The sequence below is a fragment of the Salmo salar genome, chromosome ssa04 (genome assembly GCF_905237065.1).
Source record: "Salmo salar chromosome ssa04, Ssal_v3.1, whole genome shotgun sequence".
Classification (NCBI taxonomy): Eukaryota; Metazoa; Chordata; class Actinopteri; order Salmoniformes; family Salmonidae; genus Salmo; species Salmo salar.
In genome coordinates this window covers 67,345,150-67,365,700 of record NC_059445.1, presented here as the reverse complement: position 1 = coordinate 67,365,700, position 20,551 = coordinate 67,345,150, and the positions used below count along the sequence as shown (strand labels likewise).

The 20,551-nt window shown below is 42.7% G+C and overlaps 1 protein-coding gene and 1 pseudogene across 3 annotated transcripts; both read left to right on the top strand.

Moving 5' to 3' along the window:
* Positions 1-8,084: 8,084 nt before the first annotated feature.
* Positions 8,085-15,028, top strand: LOC123742359 (calpain small subunit 1-like; annotated as a pseudogene).
* A 231-nt stretch (positions 15,029-15,259) lies between these two features.
* On the top strand, positions 15,260-20,180 carry zgc:153990 (Myb_DNA-bind_5 domain-containing protein). Of its 3 annotated transcripts, none has more exons than XM_014197700.2 (5): positions 15,260-15,798; positions 16,655-16,866; positions 17,110-17,643; positions 17,763-17,816; positions 19,116-20,180. In XM_014197700.2, the coding sequence occupies exons 2-5, from the start codon at positions 16,740-16,742 to the stop codon at positions 19,556-19,558; spliced, it is 1,158 nt and encodes a 385-aa protein (XP_014053175.1). In that variant the 5' UTR covers positions 15,260-15,798; positions 16,655-16,739; the 3' UTR covers positions 19,559-20,180. The 3 variants fall into 3 exon arrangements, with proteins under 3 accessions (XP_014053175.1, XP_014053172.1, XP_014053174.1); XM_014197697.2 differs by having other exon boundaries at positions 16,652-16,866; XM_014197699.2 differs by having other exon boundaries at positions 15,260-16,348; positions 16,652-16,866.
* The last annotated feature ends 371 nt before the right edge of the window (positions 20,181-20,551 follow it).

Here is a 20,551-nt window from a genome sequence, read left to right as displayed (position 1 = left end):
GAGATACTTGATGAAAACTTGCTCCAGAGAGCTCAGGACATCAGACTGGGCTGAAGGTTCACCTTCCAACAGGACACTGACCCTAAGCACACAGCCAAGACAACACAGGAGTGGCTTCGGGACAAGTTTCTGAATGTCCTTTTTTATTTTATTTTTATTTCACCTTTATTTAACCAGGTAGGCAAGTTGAGAACAAGTTCTCATTTACAATTGCGACCTGGCCAAGATAAAGCAAAGCAGTTTGACACATACAACACAGAGTTACACATGGAGTAAAACAAACATACAGTCAATAATACAGTAGAAAATCAAGTCTATATACAATGTGAGCAAATGAGGTGAGATAAGGGAGGTAAAGGCAAAAAAGGCCGTGGTGGCAAAGTAAATACAATATAGCAAGTAAAACACTGGAATGGTAGATTTGTAGTGGAAGAAAGTGCAAAGTAGAAATAGAAATAATGGGGTGCAAAGGAGCAAAATAATTAAATATACTGCTCAAAAAAATAAAGGGAACACTTAAACAACACAATGTAACTCCAAGTCAATAACACTTCTGTGAAATCAAACTGTCCACTTAGGAAGCAACACTGATTGACAATAAATTTCACATGCTGTTGTGCAAATGGAATAGACAACAGGTGGAAATTATAGGCAATTAGCAAGACACCCCCAATAAAGGAGTGGTTCTGCAGGCGGGGACCACAGACCACTTCTCAGTTCCTATGCTTCCTGACTGATGTTTTGGTCACTTTTGAATGCTGGCGGTGCTTTCACTCTAGTGGTAGCATGAGACGGAGTCTACAACCCACACAAGTGGCTCAGGTAGTGCAGCTCATCCAGGATGGCACATCAATGCGAGCTGTGGCAAGAAGGTTTGCTGTGTCTGTCAGCATAGTGTCCAGACCATGGAGGCGCTACCAGGAGACAGGCCAGTACATCAGGAGACGTGGAGGAGGCCGTAGGAGGACAACAACCCAGCAGCAGGACCGCTACCTCCGCCTTTGTGCAAGGAGGAGCAGGAGAAGCACTGCCAGAGCCCTGCAAAATGACCTCCAGCAGGCCACAAATGTGCATGTGTCTGCTCAAACGGTCAGAAACAGACTCCATGAGGGTGGTATGAGGGCCCGACGTCCACAGGTGGGGGTTGTGCTTACAGCCCAACACCGTGCAGGACGTTTGGCATTTGCCAGAGAACACCAAGATTGGCAAATTCGCCACTGGCGCCCTGTGCTCTTCACAGATGAAAGCAGGTTCACACTGAGCACGTGACAGACGTGACAGAGTCTGGAGACGCCGTGGAGAACGTTCTGCTGCCTGCAACATCCTCCAGCATGACCGGTTTGGCGGTGGGTCAGTCATGGTGTGGGGTGGCATTTCTTTGGGGGGCCGCACAGCCCTGCATGTGCTCGCCAGAGGTAGCCTGACTGCCATTAGTTACTGAGATGAGATCCTCAGACCCCTTGTGAGACCATATGCTGGTGCGGTTGGCCCTGGGTTCCTCCTAATGCAAGACAATGCTAGACCCCATGTGGCTGGAGTGTGTCAGCAGTTCCTGCAAGAGGAAGACATTGATGCTATGGACTGGCCCGCCCGTTCCCCAGACCTGAATCGAATTGAGCACATCTGGGACATCATGTCTCGCTCCATCCACCAACGCCACGTTGCACCACAGACTGTCCAGGAGTTGGCGGATGCTTTAGTCCAGGTCTAGGAGGAGATCCCTCAGGAGACCATCCGCCACCTCATCAGGAGCATGCCCAGGCGTTGTAGGGAGGTCATACAGGCACGTGGAGGCCACACACACTACTGAGCCTCATTTTGACTTGTTTTAAGGACATTACATCAAAGTTGGATCAGCCTGTAGTGTGGTTTTCCACTTTAATTTTGAGGGTGACTCCAAATCCAGACCTCCATGGGTTGATAAATTGGATTTCCATTGATTATTTTTGTGTGATTTTGTTGTCAGCACATTCAACAATGTAAAGAAAAAAGTATTTTATAAGATTTTTTTCTTTCATTCAGATCTAGGATGTGTTGTTTTAGTGTTCCCTTTATTTTTTTGAGCAGTATAAATACAGTAGGGGAAGAGGTAGCTGTTTGGGCTAAATTATAGATGGGCTATGTACAGGTGCAGTGATCTGTGAGCTGCTCTGACAACTGGTGCTTAAAGCTAGTGAGTGAGATAAGTGTTTCCAGTTTCAGAGATTTTAGTAGTTCATTCCAGTCATTGGCAGCAGAGAACTGGAAGGAGAGACGGCCAAAGGAGGAATTGGCTTTGGGGGTGACCAGAGAGATATACCTGCTGGAGCGCGTGCTACAGGTGGGTGCTGCTATGGTGACCAGTGAGCTGAGATAAGGGGGGACTTCAAGCAGGGTCTTGTAGATGACCTGGAGCCAGTGGGTTTGGCGACGAGTATGAAGCGAGGGCAGCCAACGAGAGCGTACAGGTTGCAGTGGTGGGTAGTGTATATGGGGATTTGGTGACAAAACAGATGGCACTGTGATAGACTGCATCCAGTTTATTGAGTAGGGTATTGGAGGCAATTTTGTAAATTACATCGCCGAAGTCGAGGATCTGTAGGATGGTCAGTTTTACGAGGGTATGTTTGGCAGCAGGAGTGAAGGATGCTTTGTTGCGAAATAGGAAGCAAATTCTAGATTTACCTTTGGATTGGAGATGTTTGATGTGAGTCTGGAAGGAGAGCTTACAGTCTAACCAGACACCTAGGTATTTGTAGTTGTCCACATATTCTAAATCAGAACCGTCCAGAGTAGTGATGCTGGACGGGCGGGCAGGTGCGGGCAGCGATCGGTTGAAGAGCATGAATTTAGTTTTACTTGTATTTAGGAGCAGTTGGAGGACACGGAAGGAGTGTTGGATGACATTAAAGCTCGTCTAGGGGGTTGTTAACACAGTGTCCAAAAAAGGGCCAGAAGTATACAGAATGGTGTCGTCTGCGTAGAGGTGGATCAGAGACTCACCAGCAGCAAGAGCGACATCATTGATGTATACAGAGAAAAGAGTTGGCCCAAGAATTGAACCCTGTGGCTCCCCCATAGAGACTACCAGAGGCCCGGACAACAGGCCATCCGATTTGACACATTGAACTCTATCAGAGAAGTAGTTGGTGAACCAGGCGAGGCAATCATTTGAGAAACCAAGGCTATTGAGTCTGCCGATGAGGATGTGGTGATTGACAGAGTCGAAAGCCTTGGCCATGTCAATGAATACGGCAGTACAGTATTGTTTCTTATCGATGGCGGTTACGATATCGTTTAGGACCTTGAGCGTAGCTGAGGTGTACCCATGACCAGCTCTGAAACCAGATTACATAGTGGAGAAGGTGCGGTGGGATTCGAAATGGTCGGTAATCTGTTTGTTGACTTGGCTTTTGAAGACCTTAGAAAGGCAGGGTAGGATAGATATAGGTCTGTAGCAGTTTGGGTCAAGAGTGTCACCTCCTTTGAAGAGGGGGATGACAGCAGCTGCTTTCCAATCTTTTGGAATCTCAGACGACACGAAAGAGAGGTTGAACAGGCTAGTAATAGGGGTTGCAACAATTTTGGCAGATAATTTTAGAAAGAAAGGGTCCAGATTGTCTAGCCCGGCTGATTTGTAGGGGTCCAGATTTTGCAGCTCTTTCAGAACATCAGCTGACTGGATTTGGGAGAAGGAGAAATGGGGAAGGCTTGGGCGAGTAGCTGTGGGGGGTGCAGTGCCGTTTACCACGGTAGGGGTAGCCAGGTGGAAAGCATGGCCAGCCGTAGAAAAATGCTTATTGAAATGTTCAATTATAGTGGATTTATCGGAGGTGACAGAGTTTCCTATCCTCAGTGCAGTGGGCAGCTGGGAGGAGGTGTTCTTATTCTCCATGGACTTTACAGTGTCCCAGAACTTGCAGGAAGCACATTTCTGCTTGAAAAAGCTAGCCTTGGCTTTTCTAACTGCCTGTGTACATTGGTTTCTAACTTCCCTGAAATGTTGCATATCACGGGGGCTGTTCAATGCTAATGCAGAACGCCACAGGATGTTTTTGTGTTGGTTAAGGGCAGTCAGGTCTGGAGAGAACCAAGGGCTATATCTGTTCCTGGTTCTAAATTTCTTGAATGGGCATGCTTATTTAAGATGGTGAGGAAGGCATTTAAAAAAATACCCAGGCATCCTCTACTGATGGGATGAGGTCAATATCCTTCCAGGATACCCGGGCCAGGTCGATTAGAAAGGCTTGCTTGCTGAAATGTTTCAGGGAGCGTTTGACAGTGATTAGTGGAGGTTGTTTGACCGCTGACCCATTACGGATGCAGGCAATGAGGCAGTGATCGCTGAGATCTTGGTTGAAAACAGCAGAGGTGTATTTAGAGGGCAAGTTGGTTAGGATGATATCTATGAGGGTGCCCGTGTTTACGGCTTTGGGGTGGTACCTGGTAGGTTCATTGATCATTTGTGTGAGATTGAGGGCATCAAGCTTAGATTGTAGGATGGCTGGGGTGTTAAGCATGTCCCAGTTTTGTTCACCTAGCAGCACGAGCTCTGAAGATAGATGGGGGGCAATCAGTTCACATATGGTGTCCAGAGCACAGCTGGGGGCAGAGGGTGGTCTATAGCAGGCGGCAACGGTGAGAGACTTGTTTTTAGAGAGATGGATTTTTAAAAGTAGAAGTTCAAATTGTTTGGGTACAGACCTGGATAGTAGGACAGAACTCTGCAGGCTATCTCTGCAGTAGATTGCAACACCGCCCCCTTTGGCTGTTCTATCTTGTCTGAAAATATTGTAGTTAGGGATGAAGATTTCAGAGTTTTTGGTGGACTTCCTAAGCCAGGATTCAGACACGGCTAGGACATCCGGGTTGGCAGAGTGTGCTAAAACAGTGAATAAAACAAACTTAGGGAGAAGGCTTCTAATGTTAACATGCATGAAACCAAGGCTATAACGGTTACAGAAGTCATGAAAAGAGAGCGCCTGGGGAATAGGAGTGGAGCTAGGCACTGCAGGGCCTGGATTCACCTCTACATCATCAGAGGAACAGAGGAGGAGTAGGATAAGGGTACGGCTAAAAGCTTTGAGAATTGGTCGTCTATGACGTCCAGAATAGAGAGTAAAAGGAGCAGGTTTCTGGGGGCGATAAAATAGCTTCAAGGTATAATGTACAGACAAAGGTATGGTAGGATGTGAATACAGTGGAGGTAAACTTAGGCATTGAGTGATGATGAGAGAGATATTGTCTCTAGAAACATCATTGAAACCAGAAGATGACATAGCATGTGTGGGTGGTGGAACTGAAAGGTTGGATAAGGTATAATGAGCAGGGCTAGAGACTCTACAGTGAAATAAGCCAATAAACACTAACCAGAACAGCAATGGACAAGGCATATTGACATTAAGGAGAGGCATGCTTAGCCGAGGGATCATAAGGGTCCCGTGAGATTCAGACAGCTAGCCGGGCCATAGGTAGCAAGCTGGCAGAAGATGGAGGGAGGTCTGTTTTTAGCCACCTCGTGCGTTTCCGTCTGTAGATTAGTGGGGTTCCGTGTGGTAGGGGGGACCAGTCCAATTGGCAAAATAGTTATAGTTATAGTGGCCCAAAAAAATTGTCCCATAGACCTATTCAGATAGCAGCCGATAAGACAGCTAACGATTAGCGGGCCGCAGATGGGCGTTCAGGTTACGTCGCGACGGAGGGGCCAGTTGGATAACTCCCTCGGGCAGATAACGTCGGTAGTCCAGTTGTGAAGGCCCGATGGGGCTCCGCATCGGCAGTAAAACGGGTCCGGATAAGTGATTGTAGCCCAGGAGTGGCTGATGGAACTCTTTAGCTGGCTAGCTCCGGAATAATTGATGTTAGCTCCGGGACCGACATTAGCCAATAGTCACTCGGGTAGCAGCTAGCTAGCTGCAAGATCCAGGTGTAAATGTCCAGAGCCTGCAGTAGAAATCCGGGGATATAGAGAGAAAATAGGTCCGGTATACTCTGGTCTGAGTCGCGATGTACAAAACTGGCGATAGCTTTTCGAGCTAATGGTTAGCTGATGACCGCCAACCGTAGCTAGCTGAACACCAATGTTAGCCAGTGAACTGGCCAACCTCTGGCTAACCGCAGGCTAGCTTCTGTTGTGGATTTCAGATTTCAGATTTGAGGTAAATAATACTATTTAAAATTTTTTTTTACAAATAATTGGCGAGGCGGGTTGCAGGAGAGTGTTTTGAGGTTGAGTTTTTAGAAGAAAAAAATATATAAAAGATATGCGAAGAAAATATGTAAATATATATATACATGGGACACGACAAGACGAAGGACAAAGACGTCTGACTGCTACGCCATCTTGGATACCTATGAGTCCTTGAGTGGCCCAGCCAGAGACCGTACTTGAACCCGATCTAACATCTCTGGGGAGACTTGAAAATAGCTGTGCAGCGATGCTCCCCATCCAAACCAACAGAACTTGAGAGGATCTGCAGAGAAGAATGGGAGAAACTCCCCAAATACAGGTGTGCCAAGCTTGTAGCATCATACCCAAGAAGACTCGAGGCTGTAATCGCTACCAAAGGTGCTTCAACAAAGTACTGAGTAAAGGGTCTGAATACTTATGTTAATGTGATATTTCATTTGTTTATTTTTTGAAAAAAAATCAAAAAATATGTTTTCACTTTGTCATTATGGGGCATTGTGTGTTGATTGAGGAGGGGGAAAAAACGATTTAATCCATTTTAGAATAAGGCTGTAATGTAACAAAATGTGGAAAAAGTCAAGGTGTCTGGATACTTTTCGAATGCACTGTATAGCAGGGATAGGCAAAAAGATTCAGCTGTGGGACGATTTTTGATAGAGTGGATCATTACTGGGCCGGTCCATAACTTTAATAATTTGGATATTGCAAATTTACCCCAATTTAGCCAAACTTAGCCCAATAAAAGATTGTAATAATCATTTCATGCCTTGATTACATTGAGACATGATCACATATCCCACTGGGCACAGACGTCAATTCAATGTCTATTCTACGTTAGATCAATGAAATTTCATTGAAATGACGTGGAAACAACGTTGATTCATGCAGTGTATGCCCTGTGGGATGTCTATTTTTATTTGTGGGAATACTTAGGAACAGATTTCCTAAAGACATTTTTTTTGTCGCTAAATTCCCGGTGATTTGAGTCTTTTTTTTTCTTCTAAAAACTAGAATCGCATTCTTTTGTTTAAAAAGATAAAAATAGAAAATAAACTTTGGGGGGCCAAAGCGACCTCTGATGTATAGGTATAACACCAGGTATGACATCATGAAATGCCTTTATTCTAATGCTGTTCCAGGTGTATAAGACACCAAAAACAAAATGGATGCAGTTATCCAACAGAAGTCTCTAGGACTGGGGTATGTCAGTAATTAAAATTGAATGTGAGGTGCATTTGTGAATATGGCCCAGTACATTACTGAGGCCAAGCTTCCTGCCATCCAGGACCTCTATACCAGGCTGTCAGAGAAAGGCCCTAAAAATTGTCAAAAAGACTCCAGCCACCCTAGTCATAGACAGGGCGGCAGGTAGCCTAGTGGTTAGACTGTTGGACGAGTAACCGAAAGGTTGCTAGATCAAATCCCAAGCATTTCACTGTAAGGTTGTATTCACCTGTTTCATTTCACCTGTTATATTCGGCGCATGTGACAAATACAATTTGATTTGATTTGAAATGATATGACAGCTGGATCTATGCCTTGATACTTGTTACAGGTGGGCTGCCTCGTCTGAAAGGGATGCTTAGAGAGAAGCTTTCTAATTTGCTGTTGAAGTACTGTGAGAGAATCGCTGCTCTTGGTGCATTTGCTGGGAAGACTGCCAATCGTGTGCTTGGGAACGAATACAAGCCAGGGGAGGGGATAATAGTACGGCCCTCAACATCATGTTAAGTCATTAGCACTGTGTGGTAATAACACTGCTATTATTGTGCACCTTTGTGTGTGAAAATAAGTGTTCAAGACATTCCATCGGGTGCGGTACTGCTCTGCTTTTGTGTCATTGTGTTAATGTTGTATGTGACCAACACCTGGTAGAAGGTAGTGATTTGGTTACTGGTTACTGTGTCACAGCCCCATGAGGACTGGCCTCTGTACCACCCCACAGTTACGACTATACACCTGGGCTTGCTCCCACACATTGCTGGACTTCTACAGGCCCATCAGCGCCCAGGAGGTGAGCTCCATAACAGGTTACGATTTAATCCATTTTAGAATAAGGCTGTAATGTAACAAAATGTGGAAAAAGTCAAGGTGTCTGGATACTTTTCGAATGCACTGTATAGCAGGGATAGGCAAAAAGATTCAGCTGTGGGACGATTTTTGATAGAGTGGATCATTACTGGGCCGGTCCATAACTTTAATAATTTGGATATTGCAAATTTACCCCAATTTAGCCAAACTTAGCCCAATAAAAGATTGTAATAATCATTTCATGCCTTGATTACATTGAGACATGATCACATATCCCACTGGGCACAGACGTCAATTCAATGTCTATTCTACGTTAGATCAATGAAATTAAGGGGATTTCATCTCCCAGTGTCCGGTGGAAAGCAGACTGAACCAGGTTTACCTCTAGGATTTTGCCTGTGCTTAGCTCCATTCAGTCTCTTTTTTTATCCTGGAAAATCTCCCCATATCTTAACAATTACAAGCATACCCATAACATGTGTGAAAAATGGCGCCGACAGAGGGCTGCCGTGCTTCTAACTCTACAAGCATTACGCTACACCCACAATAACATCTGCTAAACACATGTATGTGACCAATACAATTTGATTTGACATGATGCAGCCACCACAATGCTTGAAAATATGGAGAGTGTACTCAATAATGTGTTGTATTGGATTTGCTCCAAACATAACACTTTGTATTCTGGACAAAAAGTTTATTGCTTTGCCAATTTATTTTCAGTATTACTTTAATGCCTTGTTGCAAACAGGATGTTGTTGATCCATCCTCAGTTTTCTCCAATCACAGCCATTAAACTCTGTAACTGTATTAAAGTCACCATTGGTCTCATGGTGAAATCCCTGAGTGGTTTCCTTCCTCTCCGGCAACTGAGTGAGGAAGGATGCCTGTATCTTTGTTGTGACTGGGTGTATTGATACACCATCCAAAGTGTAATTAATAACTTCACCATGCTTAAAGGGATATTCAATATCTGCTTTTTACATTTTTACCCATCTACCAATAGGTGCCCTTCTTTGTGAAACACTCCCTGGTCTTTGTGGTTGAATCTGTGTTTGAAATTCACTGCTCGACTGAGGGACCTTACAGATAATTGTATGTGTGGGGTACAGAGATGAGGAAATCATGTTAAGCACTATTATTGCACACATAGTGAGTCCATGCAACTTATTATGTTACTTTTTAAATTAATTTTGCTCCGTAACTTAATTAGGCTTGCCATAACAAAGGGGTTGAAGACTTATTGACTCAAGACATTTCAACTTTCATTTCGTATTAATTTGTAAACATTTCTAAAAACATAACCCCTCTTTGGTATTATGGGGTACTGTGACAAATCTCAATTTAATACATTTTACATTCAGGCTGTAACACAACAAAATGTGGAAAAAGTCAAGGGATGTGAATACTTTCTGAAGGCACTGTACTGTATACAGACACTGTAGATGACATGCAGACTTACAGTATTACAAGAATTTAGTATTACTAACGTCTTGTCACTCACTGCGTCCCAAGCCGGAGGTTCCACAGACTGAGGAGAGCCGCTACCTCCTGTCTCTGCTGGTGCAGAGCCTTCTCATCCTCCAGAAAACATGTACAAGCTCTTCCTCCACTGCATCCAGGGGACGCACCATGACTCCCTCACTGGCAGGGTGGCCAATCTTCTCGCTGCTGGGAACCTGACAGTGGCCACACTAACCCTAAGCACCAGGGTGACCCTCACCATGCGCCAGTGCCCAAAGTCACGAGGGCCAACCTAAGGAAGTAACCTTTTAGGACTTGGAGTTCTGCACTTGGGAAAAAATTTACACCATGATACAGACTGATTTCACTGATTATGATTATGTCATTCATTGCCTGGATTCTTTATAAAATGTTTGAATTATAATGCCAAAAGGCACTACAAAATACAAAACCCTAAGATCTGATTAACCTTGGTTACCTTGATTCATGGTAACATATTGTATGTACAGTACAGTATGTTTGATCAGGTGAGGTGTTATCCAAGGCCTCATGCAGCAAGGTCACATTTTCTGCACTTTTAGCTCTCTTTGTCTTAAAAAAATACAATTCCTCACTGTTTCACATGAGGAATATGTCTTATTGAGCAAGAGATGCTGTTGAATGTACTAATGTACTAATCTTTAGGCAGCCTGTCAATATAGTGACGTTTTGGTCCACACTTTGCACAGTTATAATCAATCACCACCTCTCACATTGTCAACGTTGTGTAAAATGTTGCTGACAGTTTCCCACGTCAAATCATCCTTTCAGGTTTTACTAGAAACTTGCTCACATGTTGTGCAGATAAGTATTTGACATGTTTCAAGAGAAATGTTCCATTGTTCTTCATTAAAAAAAATCTTCATATTTTTGTACAGATAACCATACACATATGTTAGAGATGATAGTATTTAATTTGTGGTTTTATCAGGCTTGTGGCAAAGATTTTCTTCTTGTGGTCAAGTTATGCTTGGCGGTAAAGACATCCCTTTTCTTTTCATTATCCACTCAGGGTCGGGGGGACATGTCTACCGAGTTTGATTGACAGCGTCAGTGGGCGTTTACTAACTTGGTTAATTTGGGTAACATCCTTCTTTCTATTTACAAGTTCACTCACTGGCACAACCAAGTCTTGGTAAGTAAATACCCCTAACATGTTGATTACGTCGGTGTTATTATAGTGTTAGTGTAGCCTCGTTTGCTAATATAAGATTTGCCCACTAACAGTGGATCAGCGCACTGCTAGTTAACGTTAGCTGCTTCCTGTCCAGGCAAGCTAGCTGGTTTGTAGGCTTGCAAAAAAAAGGACATACATTTCTTCAAACCGACATCCATCCTACAAAATATATTCGTGGCATTGATGTTGTTTGGCTACCAGGCATTTGTCCGACCTACATTAGCTGTCATACTTTGTAAGCTAACGTTAATTTAGCTGGCTACATTATAATGGTCTGCCAATTAGCCATCTAACTAGCTGTCGTTGTTTTAACATTTTAAAAAATGTATCATTCGCTGGGGTATCTAATTTAGGATCATTTTACTTTTTAAGCAGACCAGCCAATTTGGAAACGTAAAAATTGTCTGGAGGGCATTTTATTGGCAAGTCGTCTTTGGGTGAAATATTTGCAGTGGGTGTGTCAACACTGAGTCATTAGCCTACACTGTTAGGCTTCCGTTATTCTTGAGATTGCCATATTATTTCCATTATGGGTATTTATGACTCTATTAATTAATAATTAGTGCTATTTCAAACTACTTTAGAAACGAATACTTTTCAATCTGTTTTTCCCCTTCTACAGGTTGACTAACTTGATTAAAGATGTTTCTGGGCAAAGGACTCATTGGTGGCATTCTTGATGTAGGAAGGTAAGGATCTGGCTATAGTACTAAGGACCTCTTCTAAATCATTTGCGCTTATTATGTATAAACAATGTTGACCACAAGAATGTAGTCAGTAGTGTTTTCTGGGCTTTGCCGAATGGGAAGGGGGTTGAGGCTTTTTGGGTTGTGTGGGTGCAAGGGGAATGAAAGTTGTCTAATCTTAGAACCAATTTAAGCAGTGCCAAAGTCCTATCATTGCATAGACTTTCAGGTGTGGATAATATATTATCACTGTGCTGTTTTAATCAGTTTGGAATCAAGAGAGAATACAAGGTGTTAATTGTTTAAGCTATGTTGGACAGGAGCATGATTCTTCAGCTAGCAATCACTGCAGCTATTACCACTGACCAAGTCAATCAATGCCTCTATATCTCTGCATAACTATCACTCTTAGGAATGCTACCCAGTGACTAACCTATTCATCTCCCCTATGTCCCCTTCAGCTATATTGATCCAGCTGCTTTTGTGCCCTCTGACCCAGTGGCATTGCTATTTCATAATTTATCACCAGAATACACAGTTGTTATGGATAATAGTAACCTGAACAATAAATGCCTAATTTCCTAACGTTGTTATCCTGCAGCCCGCACCACGAAGGCCACTTGCGTACGCAGAGTGAGAGTGACGAAGAAAGACAGTTTCACAAACTCTTCCAGCAGTTGGCTGGAGATGTGAGTACGATATTTCCTTGCTACTACTCCCTCACCATATTCCTATTTTGGTTTAACTTCGTAGTACCTCTGTAAAAGTAAACACCTTGTGGCAACCATACACATTGCCATTAAAAAGGCACTGTGACTGCTGAAATGCCTTTCATGCAGGATGATCTTCATTTAATGGCTCAAATTCATTATTGAATACTGTTAATAGATGCACTATGCATGCTATGCTTCGATGTTGGGAATAATTAAAATGAATAACTTTTCCTTCAGGACATGGAGGTGAGCCCCATTGAACTGATGAACATCCTGAATAGAATTATTTCCTAAGTCAGGGTTCTATTCTGTCTATTTGTGTGGCTCTGCCTGGATGTACATGCTTGCATGCTTTAAGCAAGTCTCTACATATGCCTGTTTATTGACAATCCTTTTCTATCCCAGAAAGCCATGTTTGAGATGTAATATTCTTGATGAATTTCTCAGTGAGGCTGATATATATTTGTGAGTAAGGGGATGATACGCTGAGTGATCTGGCTGCTTTTTAATTTCAGATGGTGACTTGAAGACAGACGGGTTTAGCATAGAGTCCTGCAGGAGCATGGTGGCAGTCATGGATGTATCCTTCCTGTCATGACCTGTTTGTGGTGGGGGTCAGGGTCCAGGCTGTGACTTAACAAAATGTGGAAAAAGTGAAGGCGTATGAATACTTTCCGGAAGCACTGTAAGCGTCAGGTTTTTGTTAACCTTAACTCTGTTGCAGAGTGACAGCACTGTAAAGCTTGAATTTCATGAGTTCAAACACCTCTGGAACAATATCAAGAAATGGCAGGTGAGTATTTAATTTCCACCAGCTTGGTAAAAACTATTTGTCTCATTATTTCTTGATTTGAATAATAAAGTAGTTTGAGAGTATTAGCACTATTAGAAAGTATAATAGTGTGTAACCATGGAAATTGAATCAAAGATGTATTATACTACATATAAATGTATTTCAAAATAAAGGTTTTTGTTTTGTTTTCAGGGTGTGTATAAGACTTATGACACTGATGGCTCCAGGGTTATTGGTGCAGATGAGCTTCCCAACGCTTTCAGGGTTGCAGGTTAGAGATATCATACAGCACAGAAAGATTTATATCACTGTTTGGCAGACACTTGTTACAGCTCATATGTTCTTAAAACATTGCACTGTGATATGAATACATTTTGAATGTCAAAACTTCTTAAGTGGTGTTTGAGATTGCAATCCTCTGTTTCCAGCTTCATAGTTAAAGGTTTAGATATCAGCATTTCAGTTTTGACCAAGGATATTCATAAAACCTAAATATGTATGTCTATGGTTTGGACCCAGGCTTCCGCCTCAACGACCAGCTGTTCCAGATGATCATCCGCAGATACAGCGAAGAGAATGAGGACCTGGACTTTGACAACTATTAATTGGCTGTCTTGTGAGACTGGATGCTATGTGTCGTAAGTCTTGATTCCCTGCTCTTTTCCATATCGTCGTCATGGTAGGGGTTCTTTTAGCTCTGTATAGGGTTTAGATATAAAAACCATATGCATTAACCTTTTGGTACGTGTGTCAGCACAACTAATGGTACTCCTTTTGAAAATAATGGGGTACATAATCATTGGAATATTTTATTGCCAGTTTTCTCTATTCAAAAGGCAGTCGCACATCTGAGCTATCTTTTTTTGCAGGTGCATGGTAACAGTTGATAAGATAAGAAACCTGCACACTGCTCTTGATAGTATCACTGCTCTTTAATAAGCTTTACGTGTTGACCTCAAGGCCTTCATTAGAGCTGCCTTTTGAATAGAGAAAACGGCTTTGCCAATAAAATATTCCAATGATTATGTACCCCATTATTTTCAAAGGAGTACCATCTGTTGTTGTACCATCTGTTGTATCTTCCTGGTTTCAGGTGCCTTCAACACCTTAGACAAGGATAACAATGGAACCATCAAGGTCAACGTTCAAGAGGTAAGCTTGTCACACTTACAAGCTGTACCAATGAGATGGTTTTCTGAATGTAAATAGCCTAGCAAAGCTACTTTGGTCATCGGCATCACTGTACAATGTGTTCCTATCACACAAGAGGTCAAAACCCACCATTGTACAGGGTTGATGTCAAACAATTGTTTTAATTTGTTTCTTTGCAGTGACTCCAGTTGACCATGTACTCCTGAGCTTAGGACATGCCTACAGGTGTTTACAAAACCACTCCATTCTTCTCTACTTCATGCTGTGCTTTAGACCACTCCATGGACCCCCTGTGCCAGTCAACCAGTCCCCCAGTGTATGCAGGTTTCCCTACATTATTTGCAACCTACACAATGTGAATACAGCATTTTCATACAACAAAAGAGGAGTTGTAGACTAACGTGGGAACTAAAACCTGCACACACAGTGGTTCTATGGGCTGACATTGAGAACCTCTGGGCCACTCATTGCTGGTCTTGCATTCAACCAAGAGTATCTGCTTGTTTTCCTTTTGAATTGAAGAAAAGACAGCCATAGCCTGTGTAGAGGTTCTTTCCAATAGCTCTCAAATGGTAATCATTTACCAATCATCTTTAAGCCAGTTCTGAAATAGTCTATAACTGTGACACATACATGATGTAGCTACACATAATAATGCCAGCACAATGTTCGTTTTTATGTCTAACAAGAAAAATGTGGTTTGTGCCATTGCTTCATGAAACCAACAGATGCCATTTAAGGATTTGGTTACTGTCTTTGAAATGACCAGTGTCATTTTGTATGGAATTAAAGTAATCCTAACAATGTGGTGCGTGTTATTTCAACACATCAAGCCTACTCATCTACAAAGTTGTATTAGTCATATGTACAGGATAAACAATGAAATGCTTACTTACAGGTTCCTTCAACAATAGAAAATAATACTAACAAAGTAAATGGCTCAACAGAATAAGCATTTTAGCATAATACAGGAAGGCACAATTTATAGTCCAATATTTACAAGCGTTTAAAAATTGTGCGGTATCTAGCAATAACATGTCTGGTAGCGTGAATGTATGTGCTAAAGTGCAGGTGGTCAGCCCAGTTGATATCGGACTTCATGCTCCGATACCATATGCCCGACAGTAAGGGAGTGAACAGCTCATGGCTGGGGTGTGTGGGGTCCTTGATGATGCTGTGGGCTTTCGTTTGAGAAACGTTAGATGTCCTGGATGGCTAACATTTCATCATTTTGTTTCACCCACGCTCTGGGAATAAGGGCTGATGCGTTTACCTGATGGCTGGATTAATACATGTGTATCACCCGTCGTGGTTAACTTGACCACTGTTTCTTCATCATGATAAAGCTTATTAGCTACTTTTTATATTAATAGTATTTTAGGTGCTTGGGAAAGTTAAGTGATTTCAACAGCGCCATAGCTCGAGCATTGTGGTCAGTCACAGGACTTTTCTCTCACAGAGAAAACACGTACTGAGCTTGCGTACAAACTAGCGCGAGACATCGGACTGTGGCTAGCTAACTACGAAGTTTTCGGACTAATCGCAGAAATCACAACCTTTCTTTCCCTCAAAAGGTAAAACTATAATGTATAGCAATATTACAAATATCTAGCCTATTTTGGTGTTATTTTTTTATCTCGTAAAATGAATGAAGAGGCGACAATGCGTACGCAAACGTTTGCTAGCTACAATCTTGTTAAGACGTGACTAGCTAACATTAGCTAGCTAGCTTACTTGTTCACGAAAAAAAAACGCCCAAAATGTGAACAATGAGCAGTAACGGCATTTTTGATGTTAAGGCATTGTGTTTTTAAAAAGTGCAAATATGTTACCATATCGCAGTTACTAACCGGTTTCACCGCTATCGCATAGATAACATCCTAGTTAGCTATAGCTAGTTAACTAACAAGTACATTTTTGGGGTACGGGTAAGTTAACGTGAACTAATGTAGCTAGCTAGCAGTCTAGCCCGTAAACCGAGCTAAATCAAGAGAGCACTGACTGCTGTCTGACGATGATACTCGGGTTGCGTCTGTCTTCTTGGCATGACAGGCTGATGACTGGTCAACAAAGGGATTGCGCTTGACTCTCAGACAGCTGTGCAAGTAATTTATAGGGTGCAAGGTTTGTATTCATGATTCTGTCATGCAATGTTGTGATTGGGGGAACCAAATTGAATTCAATTAACTAGCTAATGAGTACAGACGCTCATTCACGGACACACTTTACTATAGCTGAATTTAGATGCACTTGCTGATATTCTTCATCTTATCCACCTTATATTATCAATCAACAATTACTCAAATTATGTTATTTTGGAATCTGATATTTGTATTCAGTATCAAATGTTTCCTTTTAGTTGTACGCTGTTTGGTATTTGATAGAGGTCCAGTGATGTATTATTATGAGTTACATTTTTGGCTCCAGAAGAACTAGTAGTATCCCTACTAGGAGGACTGAAGGCAGAGACCAGAGTGAAAGAAGCAGACCAGAGAGATAAGAGGCATTGTGGAAGATGTCTGCCTCACACTTCTTCAATGAGGACAGTGTCACGCGGTTCAAAAAGAGAAAAGCTCGCTTTACCTTCAGTGAGGTCCACATCCTCCTGGATGAAGTGAAGAAGAATCGGCACATCGTTGTCGGTATGTACCTCTGTACCCTGCAGCACTTCATGTTGATGTGATGATAAAAAAAATGTTTGTTTAAAACTCATGCCTGTGTTTCTTTTCAGAATTTAGACACGTGGTCATGCTTTAATTTTGCAGATGCACAGTAACTCTTGTCTTATGCTCAAGTACTGGCTCCTCTTAGACACCAGTATGTATGGCCAACCAAACACCAGCATCTGATCCTTTTCTTATTAATTGTCCCTCTGACTCTTACAGGGAAGTTTAACCGCGGTGTACCAACGGATGTGAAGAAGCGCGTGTGGGCGGAGATCACGGCCAGTGTGAATGAGATCGGGGAGAGCCAGCGTGAGGTCATCGAGATCATCAAGAAGTGGTCCGACCTCAAGTGCGACACCAAGCGCAAGGTTGCCGCCATGCGGTCGGGGGCCAACTTCAAGGGGATCAACTCGCGGCTGTCCCGCGACCTCAGCCCCACAGAGAACATTGTGCATCAGATCTTGGAGCTGGATGGGAAGCGAAGCCGGGTGCCAGGTCTCCATTATGGGGCTTTCAAGGAGGGAGATGATGATGAAGGACCAGAGGAGGAGGACGAGGAAGAGGACATGGCGGGGATACACAGTTACCCCAATGAAGGAATAGATGTCTCAATGCCACCACCCTCCACGCTTTCCTCGGCCATGCCCATGTCCTTTTCCATGGGGATGCCCATGCCGGGCCCTGGCCACACACCCATACCCCCGGTTCAACCCAAAGATGACCATTCTATGCCAACCTACAGTGGCTCGTCCAGTGAGTTATCTACTTTGAAACTGGAAGGGTCTGGGTTGTTCAATTTATACACCACACACACCTTTTATGGTGAGGGGTTATCGAGGGTGCATATTCACATATTAGATTTTCTGTTGCAGGAGATTCGTCACATCCCTCTTATGAAATGCAGTATGAGATACCCACTGCTGAAGGTAAGAGTGTATATGCATGCAGTGTGGTGCGTTAACCCAACATTCAACTCTGTTTATTTGTCTATAGGGTCTGATTTGTCTGGTATTGCAGTACTAGAAATACGCTTGTGAAATACTGCCGGATGTGTGGTATAAGGGCTGGGAATTGCCAGGGACCTCACAATACGATACTTAGGTGCTGATACGATATGTATTGCGATTCGATGTTCCAAACATACTGCTCACCATGCAGTGCCTTCAGAAAGTATTCACACCCCCTTGACTTTTTCCACATTGTATTTACAGCCTGCATTTTAATTGGATTAAATTGAGACACATCACTGAGTACCACTTCATATTTTAAAGCATGGTGGTGGCTGCATCATATTATGGGTATGCTTGACATTGGCAAGGACTATGGATTAAAAAAAAAAAATTGGGAGGGGGGATAACACACAAAAAAGGGAATAGAGCTAAGCACAGGCAAAATCCGAGAGGAAAACCTGTTTGTCTGCTTCCCAACAGACACTGGGAGACAAGTTCACCTTTCAACAGGACAACCTAAAACACAAGGCCAAATATACACTGGAGTTGCTTACCAAGACGACATTGAATCTTCCTGAGTGGCCTAGTTACAGTTTACTTAAATCGGCTTAAATCTATGGCAATACTTAGATGGCTTTGTAGCAATGATCAACATCCACCTTGACAGAGCTTGAAGAATTTAAAAAAGAATGTGCAAATATTGTACAATTCAGGTGTGCAAAGCCTGTTACTTACCCAGAAAGACAGCTGTAATTACTGCCAAAAGTGATTTTTAACATGTATTGACTCTGGGTGTGAATACTTTTTAAGAGTTATTTCTGTATTTAATTTAATACATTTGCAAAAAATTCTAAACATTTTTGCTTTGTCATGCTTTGTTGTTTATAGATGGGTGAGGACAAAAAAAACACAATTTTATCCATTTTGAATTCAGGCTATAATCATGTGGAATAAGTAGAGGGGTATGAATATTTTCTGAAGGCACTGTATGTCTGCTGCAGAGGGACAAGAGCCATGAGAAAACTACTTTTTATCAGTCATGGAAATAAGTGCTGAAAACCTATTTAAAAAGATGGAGAACAAGCTATGAATAAAAAAATACAGGAGTTTTGGTACAGTTACAGACAACTAGCGCAAAAATATTGCGATAGTGTCAATACGATATCATAAAAATGTATATCCTGATGTAACTATCGATTCCCCCCATATCACTATGTGGTATGTGTAACCTCAAACACACGCACAAGTTCAGTGTCACCTCTTGCCTTTCCCCAGACACTGAGAACCAGTTTGGGCAGACAGACGACGAGCGTCAGGACGAGCTGCCCCCTTCCACCTCACAGACGTCCAGCCTCACAGAGGACAACCAGGGGAGCGGCGGTGGCCCACACCCCTCCACAGGCACCCAGCCCTCACCCTCATCGTTTTCCGCCGCACCACCTACAGCAGGCCAGCCACCTCGGAACGCCAGGGATAGCATGTTGCAGAGTGCCTCGCTGAGCATTCAGGAGCAGCACGCCACCAACACCGCGCTAGAGACGGTGTCGCGCTCCCTGGAACTGCTGTCCGAGTCGGTGCAGCAGCTGGCCGAGACGCAGCAGGAGTTTGTGCGCGAGTCGCTGCAGCTGCAGAGGGAGACGATGCACATACTCCGAGACTTCACCAGTGGGGCCCTGGCCCTCATGCATGACAAGCTCAATGGACGCCCGGCCCTATAGCCCAGACGTTGCTGCACTATCTGCCTCCTGTGGAGCTGGACGGGTGTGTTCCTTTACACTGGGTACAAGGTTGTTCCATTTCTTTCATTGAGTCATTTACTCCAGACATTTTTAGTGGGTTGTGTTCCGAGTTACTGTATTTTATAGGAGTAACCCTGTCTGCGTAAATGTTTAAATTATGAACTGTGTGTTATCCCTCCAAGGGAAATACAGAAACTCAAAGCAGAATTAGGGGTTTCTTGCACAAATTAAGAGCCTATTTGTTTCTTCCCCCATTTCTCAGATCATTAAAATTGAGTTAGTTTAAGGCTCAGAGAGAGTCTAAAATTTGCCTAATTTTAAAGTGAGGTAATAATGTGTAATGTTTTCTAAAGTGTCCTGTTGTATCATGTTGAAAACAGATTCTATCTGATAAACATGTTAGAGCGATAGGGCCCCGTCATTTGTAAAGGTGGGCATACTTCTTGAGATTATGGACTGATTTCTGTATGTTCATTTTTTATGTGAGACAGTTTTAAATGAATTCTCCTTTTGTCTACTATGTTGATGTAGTCTCCTTATGTACTATTGTACGGAGATATTGTAGAACATGTAAATAAATATGATTGATAACTGCTGTAAACTGACTTTAAATTGCTCTTATTATACAGTAGGACCTCAGCGACACAAACACATCGGGAATGCAGGTCATTCAGAACCCCTTAAATGTTTAACTTTCTAATAGCGGAGGTTCATAAAGTTGATGGGCAAATAAATGCCTTGTTTACCCAAATTTCTGTATTGTACATTGCTCTATGTTATATTTTTTGTGAAGTCATTAGCACAGTATACATGTTGCCAATTTTGGCTTTAAGACGTAGGCAATTTGAAAAACCAAAAAGTAAATGGTGCCGATTTATTGGCACATTGAACCATGTCGCACGCTGTAGATAACTCCATGGATAGTAGTAAAACCATGACATATTGAGACATCATACACTACATGACCAAAAT

Coding starts and splice junctions, on each gene's coding strand:
- zgc:153990 (XM_014197700.2), top strand. CDS start 16,740: ATGTCTGCCTCACACTTCTTCAATGAGGACAGTGTCACGCGGTTCAAA. Junction 16,867..17,109: donor GAATCGGCACATCGTTGTCG/GTATGTACCTCT, acceptor TGACTCTTACAG/GGAAGTTTAACCGCGGTGTA. Junction 17,817..19,115: donor TGAGATACCCACTGCTGAAG/GTAAGAGTGTAT, acceptor GCCTTTCCCCAG/ACACTGAGAACCAGTTTGGG.